This window comes from Lepus europaeus, chromosome 2 (assembly GCF_033115175.1).
Source record: "Lepus europaeus isolate LE1 chromosome 2, mLepTim1.pri, whole genome shotgun sequence".
In the NCBI taxonomy this organism is placed as follows: domain Eukaryota; kingdom Metazoa; phylum Chordata; class Mammalia; order Lagomorpha; family Leporidae; genus Lepus; species Lepus europaeus.
In genome coordinates, this window is record NC_084828.1 from 145361344 (window position 1) to 145382097 (window position 20754).

Sequence of the window (20754 nt, forward strand, 5' to 3'; positions counted from 1 at the left end):
CCAGAAAACTCCCAAACTCGTTTTATGAGGGCAGCATTATGCTGATACCAAAGCCAAAGAAATCTAGACAGTATCCATGGTGAATATATACAAAATCATCCTCAAAAACAGACTATCAAACCAAATATAACTGCATATTAAAATGAGCATACACCATGATCATGTGCTATTTCTTCATGATCTTCAAGGATGGTTCAACAAAAAATAAGTTACGGTAGTAAAACACATTAACAGAAGGATAAAAATCACACGATTCACTCCATAGTCCTGGTAACGGTCATATTTAAAAAGTCTAGTGCCAACATAATAATAGTGAAAACATTTTTCCTCTAAGATCAGGAGCAAGTTTAGGATGCCTTTTCTCACTACTTTTATTCTGCATAGTATTGGAATTTCTGGCCAGATCAGTTAAGAAATACAAAGAAAGTAAAAGGCATCTAAGAAAGGAAAGAAGGAAGATTGTATCTTATTTACAAGTAACATGATCTGATACCTAGAAAATCATGAAGACTCCACAGAAATTTTTAGAATTATTAAGTAAAATCAGCAAAGTAGCAGGATACAAAATCAACATACAGACATTGGTTGTGCTTCTATACACTAGTGACTATCTATCTAAAAAGGAAATTGGGAAGGGAAAGCAGTCCTATTTACAATAGCATTAAAAAGAAAAAAATGCTTGTCAGTAAACTTCACTAAGGAGGTCAAAGACTGATAAACTGAAAGCCATAATGTTATGAAAAAGTAGATACCAACGAATGGAAAAACATCTTGTATTCATAGATTGGAAGGCTTAATTTTTTTAAAATGACTGTACTGTCCAAAGGGTTCTAGAGAGGCAAACAATCGCTTATCAAAATTCCACTTTTTTTTTTTTTTTTTTTTTTTTTACAGTAGCAAAGCAATTCTAATGTTTGGATGGAATCACAAAGTACACTGAATAGCTTTTTTTTTTTTTTTAAAGATTTATTTATTTATCTGAAAGAGTTAGAGGGGGAGAGAGAGAGAGGTCTTCCACCTGCTGGTTCACTCCACAATTGGCCGCAATGGCCGGAGCTGGGCCTATCTGAAGCCAGGTGCCAGGAGCTTCTTCCTAGTCCCCCACGTAGGTGCAGGGCCCCAAGCACTTGTGCTGTTCCCCACTGCCTTCCCAGGCCATAGCAGAGCGCTGGATCGGAAGAAGAGCAACAGTGACTTGAACCGGTGCTCATATGGTATGTGGGTACTTCAGCGAGCGGCTTTACCCGCTATACCACAGTGCCTGGCCCCCCTGAATAGCTTAAACAGTCTGGAGAAGAAAGAATAAATCTGGAGCACCCCATTTCCTGATTTCAATATATGTTGCAGAGCTTCAGTAATTAAAATGGAATGCTGGGTCCAACATCCCATGTGAGCACTAGTTCATGTCCTGACTGTACCACTTCCCGTCTGGTTCCCTATCGAGGTGTCTTGGAAAGCAGTAGAGAATGGCTCTGTGCTTGTTCCCCTGCCACTCTTATAGGAGACCTGGCTAGAGTTCCTGGCTCCTTGCTTTAGCTAGACCTGGCTGCTGAGGCTGTGGGTGGTGAACCAGCAAAAAAAACAATGTATCTGTCCATCTCTTTTACTCTTTCTCTGACTCAGTGTAATTCTGTCTTTCAAATAAATATTTAAAAAGGAATGTTAATGCCATGAGGAAAGATAGAGACCATTGGAATTACTCTTTGTTTTCACTGCTGTATCACTGTCATTAGTTACTTAAGATTAAAATGTATTGATTGGTATTTTTTTTCTAATATATAACTACCTTTTTGAGTTCTCAAGTTCTTTGATCATATTCTGAAAATTTTACCTTTTCTCCATAGATAATGAATTTTTATATGGTTTTGAAAGGTTCATAAGTATTTAATAATCCATGTGGCCTATTTTGAATCATTTTAATGTTAGTAATAGAGCTGAAGTAACAGACATTTACAAAATGAATTCATTTCCTCACCATAATTTTTTAAAGTTCTTACATGTATAGCATCACTGAGATGAGATTATGCTGTTAATAGTTGTTAGAGATTTGGTGAAAATATTTTGGAGATCTTTTAAATTTTATAATTCTAGGGCAATGCTTGGTTTTGGCCCTGGGTTACTTGCTAGTATGGCTCAACACAGCTCCAATATTTGATTTCCTAATATTTGGTAAGTTTATCTGTGCTTGATGTTGGTGGAATGTACCTGATACAGTCTTAAAAGACTGTATTATATGGTACATACATGTATTGTGCCAATATGTGATTTTTCTTTTTTGAGCATTTCATTTAATGTTTCACTTATCTTTCTTACTTACAAAGAAAGAAATGTATTAGTTTTTTTACAAGGAGTGTTACAAAGTACAGACTGCCATTTAGAGACAGACTCATCAATAGAGATATAATCAGAACAATTTCTATTTTTAAGGCATTATAAAAGATTTATAAGTTTAAAAAATATTTCAAAATTTATAGTAAGTTGTAATCTTCTCTCCAGTTTTGCATATTCTACATAGATGGATTGTAAGCATGACAAGATGTTTATGTTTAAGCTCTAGATGCTGTTTTATGGTCAATCAGTGTGTCTGTTCCTTTCTCTACCTTATCCCCAGTCCTCCTCAAATCTTGAGAAAGGCTCTTAGATATAGTCACTGCATTACTATGTAACTGTTATGTCCTACATTTCTGATATGCAGATGTTTCTTTGATGAATCCTTCAGATTATCTGTGGTACTTCACTAGGTTAGATTTTATTTAGTAAGAGGCTGTAATTTACTCTTTAAAGGAAAATTCTTGAAAAGTGGATTCATACATGGAATAGTTACTTAGGAAGCCTCCACTATCTGGAAGGCTCTTTGCTGGTTTGTGGTCAGTGTATTTTAACCATATCTAAGCTTCAGTAAATTTGAATGAGCCAGAATGATGTTGTCATCAAAGCTATAAATTTAATAGGGCCTTTTGTTGTATTTGAATAATTTTTTTGCCTGCGTAGTTATATGTGGCTTAAATCTTCTACCTACTATACTGCAGTACCTAATTAGAAAGATACAAAGAGTTCCTGTTCTGGCTGGCATCATACAGTATAGCAGGTGGAAACTTGGAAATGATTATAGAGGATATTGCAAGAAAGTTCTCTAATCTGTGTGGCACATACATATGAGTGTAAAGGCAGCCGATTCCTTTTAGATTTTCCTGACTGATTGTTCCATGACTTACTACCTGATAGGGACTAGGCGTTCTGGAGAGAGGTGGTTAGTGTTATTGGCCCTTATTGCTTTATTCTGGGTGTGGAAGTCTGGATGGGAAACTGCTACAATAACTTTCTCTGGTTCTGGGGTAAAAGAGATGGCTGATCTCATTCTCTCAAAAGTCTTGACCTGGAAACATATGTAAGTAGGAATTTGGCTTTCATTAGAGGTCAGGTTACTAATTAGAACTTTAAGCTTGATTCCAAAATTGGCAGGATAGTGTATAAAAAATGAATTGCAAATGTATCTGAGCCTAATATTAATTGAGCGGCTTTTCTGTTCTATAGGTACAATGAAAAGTACTTTACATTCTCTTATCATTCTGCAAATATTTGTTTTATTTAGTTGAAAGGCATAATGACAGAAAGAGGGAGAGACAGATTTACTCCTGAAATGGCCACAATGGCCAAGGTTAGGCCTGCCAGACTGAAGCCAGGAACCTGGTGGATCTCCCATGTGGGTGACAGGAGATCAAGTATTTGGGCCATCTTCTAATGCTTTCCCAGGCAGATTAGTGGGTAGCTGCATGGGAAGCAGAGCGGCGGGGATATGAGCTGAGACTCAGATAATGTGAATATACGCTTTATGAGTTGGGAGTGTAATCTGCTCTGCCACAACACTGGCCTCTCCTTTATAGTTTGTATTCATTGTTCAGCAGACATTCTCTGAATGCCTTCTATATGATCTGAGTACTCTTCTAAGTACTAGGACTTAACATATAGCACTGAACAAAACATCTCTGCTCTGTAGGGGTATTAGCTGCACTGTATCAGCTTTAGGTGATAAATTTAAGAGGACTTTTCTAGTGCCCCATGTCTAGTAAATGGTGGAGTGGAGAATTAAATCTTGTATTTCTTTCTGAAGGTTTAACACCACTCTAAAATGAGTTTTTGAAAGTTCTTCTGTATGTTAGGATTGTTATAACCACAATGCAGGCTGGCGCCGCGTCTCACTTGGCTAATCCTCCGCCCGTGGCGCCGGCACTCTGGGATCTAGTCCCAGTTGGAGCACTTGATTCTGTCCCTGTTGCTCCTCTTCCAGTCCAGCTCTCTGCTGTGGCCCGGGAAGGCAGTGGAGGATGGCCCAAGTGCTTGGGCCCTGCACCGGCATGAAAGACCAGGAGGAAGCACCTGGCTCCTGGCTTCGGATCGACCCAGTGTGCTGGCCGCAGCAGCACCGGCTGTAGCGGCCATTTTGGGGGTGAACCATCGGCAAAGGAATACTTTTCTCTTTGTCTGTCTCTCTCTGTCTGTCTCTCTATCTCTGTCTAACTCAACCTGTCCAAAAAAAAAAAAAAAAAAGCCCACAATGCAGTCTTTTTTATTTTTGTCCATATTGATGGTTATGCAAAGATTTGTCTTTCAACCCTGTTTTCATCTTGATTTTTTCGTTACATCCTTTGTGCTCTAATGTAGCAAGGAAGACAAATGCAAAAGTTTATATTTCTGGCAAACATGTTTAATGAATTGTTACTCTTGCCTTCTAATATATGCATTTTCATAGTGAGTACACAAATGCCTCATAAGCAACTTTCTAACCTTTTAAAAATGGCAAGTAGTCAATTTTTATTCACTTGAGAGGGCAAGAGAGACATGCTATCCATTGGTTACCTACCTCTCCAAATGCCTGCAATGGCCAGGGTTGGACCATGGCTGGAGCCTCAATCCAGGAAACTCAGTCCAGGTCTTCCATGTGAGAAACAGGAATCCAGTTAACTTGCACTAACACTGCTATCACCTGGGATCTGCATTGGTAGGAATCTGCAGACAGGATCCAAAACCAAAAATCAAATCAAGGCACTCAGAATGTAGGGCATGGTATCTTTACCTGCTGAGCTTAAATACACACTCGTAACACTGTACTTTTTAACTTGAAATATATTCATTCATTACTTTGGTTAAATATATAGTTCAATTTCCAAAAAAAAAAAAAAAAAAAAAAGAGTATCTAATACTAAAGGGTAAGTTTCACTTCATCCCTGAGATTGAACCACATATTTCTCATGTTCACAGTCAACCATTTTTGCCACTTCATTGTATCTTTCCAAAATTATCTTGTTGCATGTAAAATCAAATATATTTCAGTGTCACTTATTTTTTGATATATGAATATATTCAATTCTTTCCATGTAAGTCATAGACAGCTTTATTATGGTTTGACAACTTCATATATTGTATTGCCTTTACCTGGCAATAAAAAGTAGTAGTTTAGTATAGCCATTCTGCCTTTTATGGAAACCGTGGATCTGCTACCAGGAACAACTTTTACAAATTGCTCAACATTTAGATGCTTCAGTTTACTCGTGAAAATTTGAGAAATAACAGTACATTCTTAAGGGTTGTTGTGAAGGTTATATGTGCTAAACATCATGTGCCTATTACATAGTGCCTGGCAGATAGTAAATACCCAAATATTAGCTAACACTATTGTCATTATTGCCCTTTTTTTTTTTCATCAGATCCTTATCTATAGACATGATAATGGGTTTTCATTCATTCTTGATATTACAAAGAATGTTTTAGGGAATAATGTTGTGCATCCCTTAGTTTGTACACATGTTAATTTATGGATTCTTTACTACAAGCACAATCTCAGGTTCAAAGAATATTTAAGTTTATAATTTGGTAGACATTTGCCAAGTTGCATACCCTACAGATTGTACCAAGTCATGCTTTTGCCAGCAATTTAGTAGAATTTAAGTTAGCAAATCTTGATAGTAGTAGCTTTCTGATCTTATTTCTGATAGTTAATTCATTGTTAGAAATGACAGTTTCAGAATTATCCCATTATCCACATTAGAAGTAATAACCTTCCAGGAGGGCCTGAACAAGCAGCCTTTTAGGTTTTAATATAAATCAAGCACATTAGGTTACTTCTTTCAGGGTTCTCATAGAGAACTTGATAATGTTTAAGACAGTGGAAGATGATCTCTATTTTTTCCCACTATTTTCAGATATTTATATTTCTGTGAATCTGGATCACTTCATGCCTTTAATTTTCCATTATTATTATAATCTTAGAATAAACTTCTATTAGAAATATGTTTCTTTAAGATCCAAAATGCAAAAATTATCATTCACTCTGTTTCAAGTACTAGTCTTCAGTTACAATACATTTTGCTTGTTTTGTTTTGTTTTGTTTTGATTTACTTACTGTCTTTGCCAAACAATATTTACTAAGAAGAGAGGATAGCTCAAGATGTTATGCATTTTACCAGCAGCTGGGCAGTTCATTAAGTGATGGTCCATACTGCACTTTTCCCCTAAAGGTGAACTTCCTGAATGCTATACAGATAATCTTTCCAGTTTAGATAATAGAGGAATGGAACAAAGAATAAAATGTTTGATAAAATTTTAGAAATAACCTTTAACCTAGTAATTAGGTAAATGTTTGAACGCAAGTAAAAGAAATTACAATGAGTTTTGCTAGAACACAGTACAAGAATATAGTGTTCCAGAAATCAGTATAATGATCCAATGGTTTAAATTGAATAGATAGGTTATTACTAATGAAAGTCTGGTTATTGTAACAATTAGGAGGTAATTGGTGCTGTGTAACATTTTTTATGCCCCCCCCCCCTTTTACTTAAGGAATACAAACTTCATGCATTTCGTAAATACAACTTTAGGAACAGGTGATCCTTCCATCATACCTGCCCTTCCTCTCACACTCCCACCTCTTTTTCTCCTCCCTCTCCTACTCCCATTCTTATTTTTTGCTAAGATCTATTTTCAGTTAACTTTATATACATACGAATAACTGCTTATTACAAAGTTCAACAAATAGTAAGGAAAAAAATCTTTCTCAGCAGTTGAGACAAGGGCTGTTCAAAGTCATTGTATCTAAAAGTGTCGGTTTCCTGTCTATAGATTACCTTTTAGGTGCTCTATTAGTTATCACGGATCAGGAAGAACATATGGTATTTGTTCTTTTGGGACTCGCTTATTTTACTAAGTATGATTTTTACCAGTTTCATCCATTTTATTACAAAGGACATGATTTTTTGTTTTGTTTTGTTTTAAACCTCTGTATAGTAATCAGGGTGTACATACCCCATAATTTCTTTATCCAGTCTTTGATTGATGGACATTTGGGTTGATTCCATATGTTAGCTATTGTGAATTGAGCTGGAGTAAACATGAGAGTACAGATCATCTTCATTCGTTTCCAGAAATTTTTTTTGATTTCTCTGTGACCACTGTTTATTCAGGAGGATGTTGTTTAGTCTGCATGGATTTGCATATATTCTACAGATTCTTGAGTTGTTGATTTCTAGCTTCATTCCATTCTGGTCAGAGAAGATGCATGGTATGATTTTGATTTTTTGAATTTGCTGAGACTTGCTTTATTTCCTACCATGTGATCTGTCCAAGAGAAAGTTCGATGCACTGGTGAGAAGAATGTATATTGTGCAACAGTAGGATGAAAAGTTCTGTAGATATCCATTAGGTCCATTTGGTCTCTAGTATTGAGGAACCCTGTTGTATCCTTGCTGATATTATTTCTAAAAATTTTTAAGTTTTACAAGATTTATTATTTCATATATACAGATTTAGGAACTTATGGCACTTCCCCCACTACTATCCCTTCTACCCATGCTCCAACCCTTCCACCCCCTCCCTTTCACATTCCCACTGTTAATTTGTAAAAAAAAAATCTGTTTTCAATTTATGTGATGATTGTATAGTTAACCCTACACTAAGTAGAAGAGTTCAACAAATATTATGAAGGAAAAAAGTAAAAACACTGTTCCTCAATAAAAAGAACAAAGACTATAAAAAATCATCAAATCTGAAAATGTCTATTTCACTCTAATACATTACATTTCAGGTACTCTATTAGATTCTTCAGGTCAGGAAAAACATACAATATCTGGCTTTTTGGCACTGGCTTATTTCAGTAAGTTTAATGATTTCCAGTTGTGCCCATCTCATTGCAAAAGATGGGATTTCATTTTTGTTACAGCTGAATAGTACTCTACAGTGTATATAAACCATAATTTCTTTAACCAGTCAACAGTTGATGGACCTCTAGGTTGATTCCGTATCTTAGCTGTTGTGAATTGTGCTACAGTGAACATGGGGGTACATCTGATTCTTTCATGTACTGGTTTCTTTGGGTTTGGGTAAGTCACAAGGAGTCTGATGCCTGGATCATATGGTAGGTCTGTATTCAGATTTCTGAGGTATCTCTATACTGTCTTCCACAGTGGCTGAACCAGTTTACATTCCTACCAACAGTGGACCAGGGTACCTTTTTCCCCACATCCTCGCCAGCATTTGTTGTTTGTTGATTTCTATATGAGAGCCATTCTAACTGAAAGCAGGTGAAACCTCATTGTGGTTTTGATTTGCATTTCCTGTGCATTTTCTCAAGTGTTGGACATTTGAATTTCCTCTCTTGAAAAATGCCTGTTCAGGGGCCAGTGCAGTGGCTCATTTGGTTAATCCTCTGCCTGCGGTGCCAGCATCCCATATGGGCGCCGGGTTCTAGTCCCCGTTGCTCCTCTTCCAGTCCAGCTCTCTGCTGTGGCCAGGGAGGGCAGTGGAGGATGCCCCAAGTGCTTGGGCTCCTGCACCTGGCTCCTGGCTTCGGATCCGCGCAGTGCCAGCTGTAGCGACCATTTGGCGAGTGAACCAATGGAAGGAAGACCTTTCTCTGTCTCTCACTGACTATAACTCTACCTGTCATATAAATAAATAAAAAAAAGAAAAAGAAAAATGCCTGTTCAAGTCCTTTGCTCATTTCTTCACTGGGTTATTTGTTTTGTTGTTGTTGAATTTCTTGAACTATTTATAAAATCTGGATGTTAACCTTTTATCAGTTGCATAGTTTACCAATATTTTCTGCTGTTCTGTCTGTCGCCTCTTCACTTTGCTGAGTGTTTGTTTTGCAGTACATAAGTTTCTCAGCTTGATGTAATCCCAGTTGTCAGTTTTTGCTTTAATTGCCTATGGTTCTGAGATCTTTTCCAAGAAGTCTTTGCCTATGGCAATATCTTGAAGAGTTTCCCCATTGTTCTCTAATGATTTGTTGGTATCAGATTGTAGATTTAGGTCTTTGATCTATTTTGAGTGGATTTTTGTGTAAGGTAAAAGGTAGGGGTTTAGTTTCATACTTCAGCATGTGGAGATCCAGTTAATAATTTTAACATCTAATTTTACTTGTTTAGTGCTCATGAATATAATTTACTTACCAACTCCTAAGATTATATGGTTTTTTCCTATAGGAACTTACTTCAAATTAACAAAATTGTTCATGACCCAAACAATGTTGAAGTAACATTGGCTTATGCAGTTAAACTGTTCTGTTTATAATGGGTGATTTTAGGAATGCCTTCCAGAACATTTATTTGATAATTTATGATTAGCAGTTTAATGCAGGTTTCCTGTGTGTTCAATTCTTTAAAATCTTTCCAACATAAATGATATACTATAGTGCATAAACAACTTGTCTTCAGTGCTGTTTCAGTATTAAAAATATAAAATCACAATATAAAAATTTTCTATGGTGTTGCCATTGTAGCACAGCCAAAAGTTGAGCCACTATTTGCAACAGTGGTATCCTGTATTAAAGTCCCAAGTACACCACTTCCGATCCAGCTTTTGGGAAGGCAGTAGAAGATGGCCCAAGTACTTGAGCCTCTGCCATCCATGTGGTATATACCAGGATGGAGTTTCTGGCTGCTGGCTTTGGCCTGGCCCAGACCTGGCGGTTGTGGCCATTTGGGAAGTGAACCCAGCTGATTTAAGATTTCTGTGTCTATGTCTTTCTATGTCATTCTTTCATATATAAATGTTTAAAATTCCAATTTTGTTAAAGCAGGTGTAAGTTCTTAAAAATGTTTTATAATGCTTAAAAATGTTTTTCCTTTTCCCTGTGTCCTGATGTGGATTTTCTCATATCTCTACATTTGAATATAAGGAATAGCTGCTTATGGTGCTTAATAAATTCAGTGTCCTGATAAAGGAAGGAGAGAGCTGTAAGTCTAATTAAAACATGCTTGCAGTTAGTCCTAAAGAGAAGATAGGACAAGGGATGGGCTTTTGGTGCAGCACATTAAGCTGCTGCTTGCACTGTCAGCCTCCCATCTCAGAGTGCTGGTTTGAGTCCCAGGTATTGTGCTTCTGAGCTAGCTTCCTACCAATGCACATGAGAAAGCAGCAGATGATGATTCAGGTGCTTGAGTTGGCCACTCAGATGGAGTTCCTAACTTCAGACTGACAAAGCCTCAGGTGATGTGCACATTTCAGGGATGAACAAGTGAATGGAAGATAGCTCTGTCACTCTGCCTTTAAAAAAAAAAAAGGTCAAGTATCATTTTTCCTGTTAAAGATTAGTAGATACTAAATCAAGTCTGGTTGAAGTACCATAGTGCTGGTAGCTTTTGTTTTCACTCTGAAGACCACAGTTCCATGATTTTTAGTGCCTATTCTGCTGCTTCATTTAACTGTAAAGTACATTCCAGAAATTCTCCTCTCTTGTATTCTTTAATCTTCAGGGCCCTCCTTATAATATTAATTCAGTACATAACTTCTTTGTCTTCTGCTTCCCCAATAGTCCTCTGAGTGTTTTTCCATAGACTTATTATCTATTCATGGAATCGTCAGAGTTTTAAATGTCTGAAGAACTTTGAAGTTCTTAGACAAGAGGTTTCTTTAGACTAAATTATAATAAAGAGATTTTTGAGGAGAAAAAAGAAACCTAAAAAGTTTTATATTATTTTTCAAACCATGGTCAAATTAAATTAAGTGTTTGGCATGGGATAGAAAAAGATTAACTGTAAAAATCTGTTGTTCCACAGGTACTGTGAGAATAGAGATGTTTCGAAATATGCAGAATGCAGAAATCATCAGAAAAATGACTGAAGAATTTGATGAGGTATAGCATTCTAATATTTATATAAATTGCCTGCTTATGCATTTAAATGGTGAATATATTGAGTATTTTAGATTTGGTTTTGATTTGATGTTCAGTCTAAGAGAAGATACGCTTATTCTTATTACCATGATACTCCATCCTAATTCCAGAATTAGTGATGGTTGAGGATTTTATTACATTGTGTGAAACAGCATTGAATAGAAACTTTTGACTGACTAATAACAATAGGAAAATTGTGATATGAGGTGGAAGTTGATGATTGACATTTGTTTTTGAATACCGTTTCCAATTCCCAAATCTATGAATGTTTTCCCATAATTTCTACTCTCTATAATGATAGATTAATTAAATACTTTAACGGAAAAAGTGTTTGAAGAGCAAAGAAGGGTGAGAAAAGCTTTATATTATATCTGCCTTAGAGATTATCAAATCATGTGGTCTTAAAATTCTTACAAATCCTAATTAAGAAAATCCTTAACTTTAACCAATTTCCCAGAAATACTTTATATGGAAATCCTATCTCTGACCACCTCCCCTCAACACAAATGTGGCTTGTATGTGTATGAGACTTAAACTTCTATTTGACACACTCTACTCATTAAGAATACATAATTTAACAAACAAGACAAGTGTCTGCTAATACAAACTGATAGAATCAAAAAGGGAGAGAAGGATCCAACATGGGAAGCGGGATACACAGCAGACTCATAGAATGGCAGATGTCCTAAACAACACTCTGGCCTCAGAATCAGCCCTTAAGGCATTCGGATCTGGCTGAAGAGCCCAGGAGAGTATTGTAGGCATGGAAAGCCAAGATACCATGGAAAAGAAAAAAAAAAAGAAGACCTAAATGAAAGATCTCTGTGAGATCCCAGTGGAAAGAACGGGGCCATCAAAGAAGGAGGTACCTTTCTCTGAAGGGAGGAGAGAACTTCCACTTTGGCTATGACCCTATCGGAATAAGATCAAAGTCAGCGAACTCTAAAGGCTTCCATAGCCTTGGCAACTCATGACTAGAGCCTAGGGAGATTACTGATGGCATAAACAAGAGTGTCAAATTGTTAAGTCAGCAACAGGAGTCACTGTGTACTTACATCCCTTGTGGGATCTGTCCTTAATGTGTTGTCTAATGTGAAGTGATGCTATAACTAGTACTGAAACAGTATTTTTACACTTTGTGTTTCTGCGTGGGTACAAACTGATGAGATCTTTACTAATATATAGATTCAATCTTCTGTATATAAAGATAATTGGAAATGAAAAAAAAAACAACCTGGTGTTAAATTGGAAATGGCATAGAAAATTAATTAATTTTTAAAAAAATATTATGTAGGATCTCTGTCTTTAATGTGCTGTACACTGTTATTTAATGCTATAACTAGTACTCCAACAGTATTTTTTTCACTTTGTGTTGCTATATGGGGGCAAACTGTTGAAATTTTACCTAATATATACTAAACTGATCTTCTGTATATAAAGAGAATTGAAAATGAATCTTGATGTGAATGGAAGGGGAGAGGGAGCGGGAAAGGGGAGGGTTGCGGGTGGGAGGGAAGTTATGGGAGGGGGGAAGCCATTGTAACCCATAAGCTGTACTTTGGAAATTTATATTCATTAAATAAAAGTTTAATAAATTAAAAAAAAGAAACATAATTTAATCACTTTTCCCATTTTTACTGAAATATTTTAATAGTTTTATTCTAGTTGTGAATGGTAAAACATTTGTAATTTTATTTTTGTTTTGTAGTTATGTTGAATTGAAGTTATGTCATGCCTTAGGCTAATAATATTTCCAGTTTTAGAGGTCCAATTTTTGATTTAACCCTTTATGTCCTGTACATAGAACACCTGTAAAGACTTAAATTGAGTAACAAATATACTACTTATAGTAACCTTGAAGTAAATATTATATCAGTGAAATATTTGCAGAATTGAAAACATGGTGTTTAATTGATTAAATAGGATTTCTGCTTTCTGATTAGATGTTCCAAAAGATTGGCTTTCTCCTAGATTTGCTATTTAGTAGGCAGACAATAACTAATTGTTAATTTTTATTAAAAAATACAAAACATATATTAAAATACATTCAAAACCAAAGCGTATTAGCTTTTTAAAGAATACCTGAAAGGAGCTACTTAGGAAAGAAGTTTATTTCAGTTTGTAGGTTTATAGGTTCTTACTCCAAGACAGGGAGGCTGCATTGAGTTGGGAATGAAGAGCTCATTGGTGAAAGAAGGCTCATGGTCAGCCAGGAAGCAAAGAAACACAAGGAGCATTCTCTCCATCTACCCTCTAGGTGGTCTTTCCCTAGAATGTCATTGTGGTTTAATCATGGGGCTGTGCTCTGGCTGCCTAGTCCAGTCTAATCCTTACCCAAAGGCCTCCACCTTCAAAACCATAATGGATTAGGTGTCTACCCTAATCTATCAACCAGTAACATTAATCCATTAGCTGTTAACAGAAGTCTTTGGAGTTTAGAAATCCTATTTAAGACATAATAATTTGATGTGTCTATGTCATCATGTGTTCCTGTTCACTCTAGTAGTACACACTAAAAACATTTTATATGTGCTTCTTTACAGATAAATTTCCACCTTGGCTTTAAGGCTACTTTAATAATATTCCAGAGGATTTAGGGAAGAACTTTACCTTGTGAACCATGCCTGTATATGTTCACAATACCTGGTCTTCAATTCTGTAGTCCATAAGACTCAGACATTCCAATGTATTTTTTTTTTTCCTTTTTCAATTTGGTTAATGGCAAAATTGTACTTAGTTGGGGCAAGCATTTGGCACTATGCGATGTCATTAGGATTCCCTTAACCTGTACCAGAGTCCCTGTTTTTGAGTCATGTCTCTGCTTCCATTTCCAGTTTCTTCCTAATGTTCAACCTGGGAGGAAACAGGTAATGACTCAAGTACTTGGATCTCTGCCAACCACACGAGAGACCCAAATGGAATTCACAGCTCCTGAGTTTAGGTTGGCGTAGCCCTGGCTACTGTGGACATTTGGGGAGTGAATCAGCAGGTGAAAGATTTATGTCTGTCTTTCGAAAACATTTCGCTAAATGAACAAAAACTTTAAAAGGAAACATGAGATTATATTCAGTTTAAATCTTTCTTTTGTCAGTATGAGTATCTATATGTGTTGCTGGTGAACTAGTAATTTTCTTATTAGGAGTTTATCCCAGTTTCTTTTGGGGTATGATAAGGCAAACATACTATATTTCTGAAATTTAAAAATTATTGGATTCTGAAGCATTTTTGTGGAAAGATTAATTTATTTATTTGAAAAGCAGAGATGCAGAGAGAGAAGAAAAGAGAGAGAGAAAGAGATCTTCCATCTGCCAGTTCACTCCGCAAATGGCTATAGTGGCCAGGGCTGGGCCAGGCTTGTTCCAGTAGCCGGTATCTTCTGGATCTCCCATGTGGTTGCAGGGTCCCAAGTACTTTGGCCATTTTCTGCTGCTTTCTCAGGCAGATTAGCAGAGAGCTGAATGAGAAGTTGGGCAGCTGGGATTTGAACTGGCACCCATGTGGGATGCCTGCACTGCAGGCGGATGCTTAACCTTCTACACCATGGAACCTTCCCCAGGAGTATTTTTTACTAAGAAATAATCTTACTTCAAGAGTTTGTAGTAAATGAAAGATAAAACAAGGCCAGACTAAGGTGTAAATGCAAGGCTTGTGATTTTGGATTACAATTTAAAACATAGTGTACATTTGAATCTTTAGGCCACTAATACTCAATGTAAATATTATTGTGTTTTGGTAATAATTTGGAAGCTTTGCTGTACATTAGCATTACCTGCTAATCCTCAAAAAAATTAACGGTACCTGGTTCTGTCTTTCATATCGCCTAGACATTCTGATTTAATTGTGAGTTGTACAAGCTGCACTTAGATTTTTCTGTTGTTGTTTGTTTTAAATATTTATTTATTCTATTTGAAAGCAGAGTTATAGAGAAAGAGAGAGGTAGATTCAGAGAGAGACCTTCCCCAAATGGATGCAACAGCCAGGGCTGAGCCAGGAGCCCAGAGCTCCATCCACGTTTTTGACATAGGTGGCAGGGATCCAAATACTAAGGCCATGTTCTCCTGCCTTCCCAGGTGCATTAGCAAGGAGCTGGATCAGAATAGAGCAGCTGGCCCTCAAATAGCTGTTTATATGGAATGCTGCTGTCACAGGCAGCAGGTTAACCTGCTGCACCACAATGCTGGTGGGCTTAGGGTTTCTTAAAAGCTCACCAGGTATTCTGTTGTACACCAGCGTTTGGGAAATAATGGTTTAAGGGAAATAAAGAGAAGAAAGTCAGGGGTTAAGTTACTGAAATGCCCAACATGTGAGAAAAGAAGGAAATGAATATACTATGAAAAATGCACAACGCCAATAATCATTAGTGTTGTAATAATAGTCGAAGTAACTATTGGGAAATGAGAAATTTGTATAAAAGAAGTACATGATGTCCCTTCAAAAAATTCTTGTGAACCTTCTAATCTTTTGCTGTTTTGTATGTACCTAAGAAACTGAGTTTAAATAATGGATTATTACTAAATATTCCATGTTTTATTAAGATTTTTTCTTCAATAAACTGTATAAATCATTTTGTCCCTTGTTGTGAGGAGGAACCAGTATTTTGGGATGATATTTTAAAAGATCTGATGGCAAGAACAATGTCTGGTTCTCAATGAATAATCATTAATTTTTTATTGAAAATTAATGTGTCATAATAGTGTAGTGTAAAAGTAAGACCACTTAGATTATAAGTGTGTAGAATTTTGATAAAGTGCTCTAAAAGTATATAATTCCCTGAGAAGTAGACATTATCTCCTATATTTTTGTTGTTGTTATTGTTGTTTCGTTTCTTATGATTTGACAGTTAGACAGTGAGAAAGAGAGAGAGAGAGAGATCTTCCTTCCGTTGGTTCACCCCCAAAATGGCTGCTACGGCCAGAACTATACCGATCTGAAGCCAGGAGCCAGGTGCTTCCTCCTGATCTCCCATGTGGGCGTAGAGTCCCAAGCACTTGGGCCATCCTCCACTGCCTTCCAGGTTACAGCAGAGAGCTAGACTGGAAGAGGAGCAACCTGGACTAGAACCTGGTGCCCATATGGGATGTTGGCGCTGCAGGCAAAGGATTAACCAAGTGAGTCATGGTGCCGGCCCCTGTAGCTCCTATCTTTGAAAAGAGACGTAGGACAGATTGTGTTTGTTAACAGATAATACTTTTTGGAGACCTGCAAACCTGCACAAAGCCAGCAATGTTTTATAACTATAATTTTAACCTAATTTAGAAATTCTAATGAATAAGTCCCAGAGCACTGTATGTTTCTTCATAATCTGTAGCTGAATCAGATCATATTTGTTGTTAGAGGCAACCACTAGAAAATACAGCAAAATATAGTATTATTTCTTCCCCATATTATTAGAAGCACATATCTATATATAAACTTCTAATGTGTTTCCCTGAGATCAATTGGTTTAATTCTCAAATATTTAAGTTTGAGTTGTATGTAGGGAAACTTTTATAATATAGGAAATTTAAGATGTATTCATTTAATGGCTTCAATTCTTTCTGTGAGATTTTGTGATGTTTTAGTACTGCAATTACAATTTGCTCCTTCTTGTTTCTAAATATTTGTGCTTCTCTGAATTTACTTATTTCATCTGTTTATCCAGTTAAGCATTTATAATTCACAGAATTAAAATTTTTAAAGGGTTATTTTTTATTTATTGAAAGGCACAGTTACCTCTGTGGGATGGAGAAAGATCAGTCTTCCATCTGCTGGTTCACTCCCCAAATGGCTGCAATGGTTAGGGTTGGGCCCGACGATGCCAGGAGTTCTTCCAGTATTCCACATAGGTGCTGGCTCCCAAAAATGTTTGCCATCTTGCATTGCTTTCCCAGGTGCATTAGCAGGGAGCTGGATCAGAAGTGGAGCAGCCAGGATTCAAACTGGTACCTATATGGGATGGCAGTGTCAAAAGTCGCAGCTTTGGCCGGCGCCGTGGCTTAACAGGCTAATCCTCCGCCTTGCGTCGCCGGCACACCGGGTTCTAGTCCCGGTTGGGGCGCCAGATTCTATCCCAGTTGCCCCTCTTCCAGGCCAGCTCTCTGCTATGGCCTGGGAACGCAGTGGAGGATGGCCCAAGTCCTTGGGCCCTGCACCCACATGGGAGACCAGGAGAAGCACCTGGCTCCTGGCTTCGGATCAGCACAGTGGGCCATCCACAGCAGCCATTGGAGGGTGAACCAATGGCAAAAAGGAAGACCTTTCTCTCTGTCTCACTATCCACTCTGCCTGTCCAAAAGGAAAAAAAAAAGTGGCAGCTTTACCCACTACACAATGTCAGCACCCCAAATTTTAAGAAGTCTAAAAGTAAACAGGATAAAAATTGAGAATCCATATAGGAAGTACTACAGATCTGTTAAAGTTCAAATTATTTCAAGTTCCGAATTATGGCCTGTAAAGTTTTTCAGTTGTACATACTAGGATAAAATGTTTTCCTGCCTAATATCTTAAAGGTGGGAACCTATGATAAGGCTAATTCCATACATTAGTTTATTTGGTCCTCTTCTTCACCATGCTTCTTTTGAAAGGGTTTTTTAGTGCTCTTATCGTACGGGAAGGGTGCTTAAGATGTAACTCCCTGATGATTATTTTAGACCTTTTTAGTTTTGAACTAAATCTGTTTTCTAAATTGTCTTTAAATAAAATAGGTGAAGATTTTTTTTTTTTCATTCCACCTTGGTAATCAAAAGATTACCAATTCTCCTATATGGAGAATTTCCAAGATGGCCGAATAGGAAGGGCACATGCTGCTCTAATCTGGGAGATGATAGTTTAAAAAAAATGTGGAGAGAGTGCAGTCTGAGGGAAGGGAGAATACAGTAGAGGAAACTCTTTGCAAATTAGAAGGACACAGTGGACCTTTGTGGAGAGTATGGACACTCATAACTCAGGACTCCTGCAACCAAGAGCCTACATACCAGTGTTGGAGAGTGAAGTAAGACCGACTGCAGCAGCCCAAGCCACTGGTGTTAAAACTGCAGGAAGAAACTAGAGGGAACCGAGCTTGGAACCCTGTTGGGGATAGTGTACACACTAGAGGAGGAAAAAAGGGAGGGGGGCACACATTTCTCTCTCCCTGATTGCCTTAAAATGACGTCCTGTAACATGCTGATAGAGCAAGGGCCATTTTGGACATACCTAACAGCCTCTACACCTCCTGTCCATGCCTGGCAACCAGCTGAGAGGAGACTCAAGAATGGTGGAGAGAACTAACGGGGGGGCTGGGTGCTTGTGATTGTCAGAGTTTTGTGTGCCAGGACTGTGAAAAAATACTGAGGCTATGTGGGAGGACTCTTGGTGTGGCTGGGACTTCGGGCAGTCACTTTGGGAGAGTCTGCATGCTCAGTGCTTCCTGTTTACCTGGTGAGGGACATTGTGGGGAATCTGAGCTTACACTGAGGATTGCACAGATCCTTTGTGTGGTTCTTGAGATAAAGTGGACGAATATTATACCAACTGGGGCTAGCACTCTGACACTGGTCTCCTTCAAGGAGAGGAGCTCAGCTAAGAAGACTAAACTTCTTTCTGATTGGGGGGGTGGATGGATTTACCATGACAAACCTGGGTATGTCACTCCACATAGTACAAAGATCAAAGCTGCCACAGTTAAATACCTGAGTATCTCCACAAATGCTGAGTAACACACACCAATTGAAGAAACAAGAATAAGGAAGCAACATGTTGTCCCCACAAGAACACAACACTTCAATACTAGATTGTAAAGATGATTTAATTAAAGAAATTCCAGAAATGGAATTTTAAAAATTGATCGTAGGATTATATGGATGTAATCAAAAGCAAATGCATGAAATACTGAAGTCTGTATGTGACATGAAAGAAAATGTCTCACATGAAATTGAGATCTTAAAGAGAAATCAAAATGAAATGAAGAATTCAATTGAACAAATAAAAAATGCAGTAGAAAGTCTTAACAACAGAATTGGTGAAGCAGAAGAAAGAATGTTGGACTTAGAAGACAGGAAATTATGTAGTCAAACCAAAAACAAGAAGAGGAAATAAGGAAACTAAAAAACACTTTTGGGAATCTACAGGATAATATCAAATGACACAACATATGGGTATTAGGAGTTCTTGCAGGCATGGAAACAGAGAAATGGTTATAAGGCCTTTTTAGTGGAATAGTAACAAGAAAACTCCCCCAATTTGGAGAAAGAGATATCCAAATACAGGAAACACATAGAACTCCTAATAGATATGACCAGAAAAGGTCTTCCCCATGACACATTTAATTAAACTCACCACAGTAAAACATAAAAGAACTAAAATGGTCAAGAGAGAAATGCCAGATTACTTTCAGAGGATTTTCACTTAGACTCACAGCAGACTTCTCATCGTAAACCCTACAGACTAGGAGAGAATGATGAGATATAGTATAAGTCTTAAGAAAAAAAAATGTCAACCCAGAATACTATAAACTGCAAATCTCTCATTTATGAATGAAGGTGAAATTAAAGACCTTCCATGACAAACAGAAATGGAAAGAATTTCTCACCACCCATCCAGCCCTACAAAAGATGCTTAAGGTTATGCTGCACACAGAAACACAGATACATGGTCCTCACTATGAAAGAAGATAAAGAAAGAAAATCTCCCAATAAAAGTTCAAAGGAAAGTCAAAGTATTTTTCGAAAAATGGTAGGGCAAACTCAACTTATCAGTAGTCACTGTGAATGTAAATGGCCTTAACTCTCCAGTTAAAAGATATAGACTGGATGAATGGATTAAAAAACAAAATCCATCTGTTTGCTGCCTATAAGCAATACATCTCACTAGAAAAGGTGCGCGCAGACTGAGAATGATATTCCGTGCCATGGAGTAAGCTCCTGGCTCCTGGCTTTGGATCAGTGCAGCTCCGACCATGGCAGCCAATTGGGGAGTGAACCAGTGGATGGAAGACCCCTCCCCTCCCCTCCCCTCCTTTCCTCTCTCCTTCCCCACCTCTCTCGTCCTGCCCCCCCCCACCTCTCTCCTCTGTATAACTCTTTCAAATCTTTAAAATAAAAAAAAGGAAATGTTAATAGATATAAAGGGAGACATTGACTCCAATACAGTAGTAATGGGAGACTTCAGAACCCCACTTGCAGCAATGGACAGATCAACCAGACAGAAACTTAGCAAGGAAACAGGAGAGTTAATTGGCAATGTAGAACAAATTAACCTAACAGATATATACAGAACTTTTCACCTTACAGTTGTAAAATACACATTCTTCTCACCAGTACATGGAACTTTCTCTAGGATTGACCACATACTAGGCCGTAAAGCATGTTTCAGCAAATAAAAATAAAATATCAAAATCATAGCATTCATCTTCTTAGGCCACAATGCAGTGAAGCTGGGAATCAGCAACTCAGGAAACTCCAGAATACAGAGACTGAAGACTGAACAGCATCCTCCTGAATGAACAGTGGGTCATAGAAGAAATCAAAAAATTTCTGGAAACAAATGAAGATAACAATACAACCTATCCAAACTTACGGAATACATACAGCAAAAGCAGTGTTAAGAGAAAAGTTTATAGCAATTGGTGC

At 37.4% G+C, this 20754-nt stretch overlaps 1 protein-coding gene across 5 annotated transcripts in view; it reads left to right on the forward strand.

Moving 5' to 3' along the window:
• The window catches only part of STAG1 (STAG1 cohesin complex component), a 362716-nt gene that overhangs the window by 162782 nt on the left and 179180 nt on the right, over positions 1 to 20754 (forward strand). For all 5 annotated transcript variants that reach the window (XM_062214276.1, XM_062214273.1, XM_062214286.1 and 2 more), the window contains one exon: positions 11052 to 11128. In XM_062214276.1, coding sequence (XP_062070260.1) covers positions 11052 to 11128 — 77 coding nt within the window. The remainder of the gene's footprint in view (positions 1 to 11051; positions 11129 to 20754) is intronic.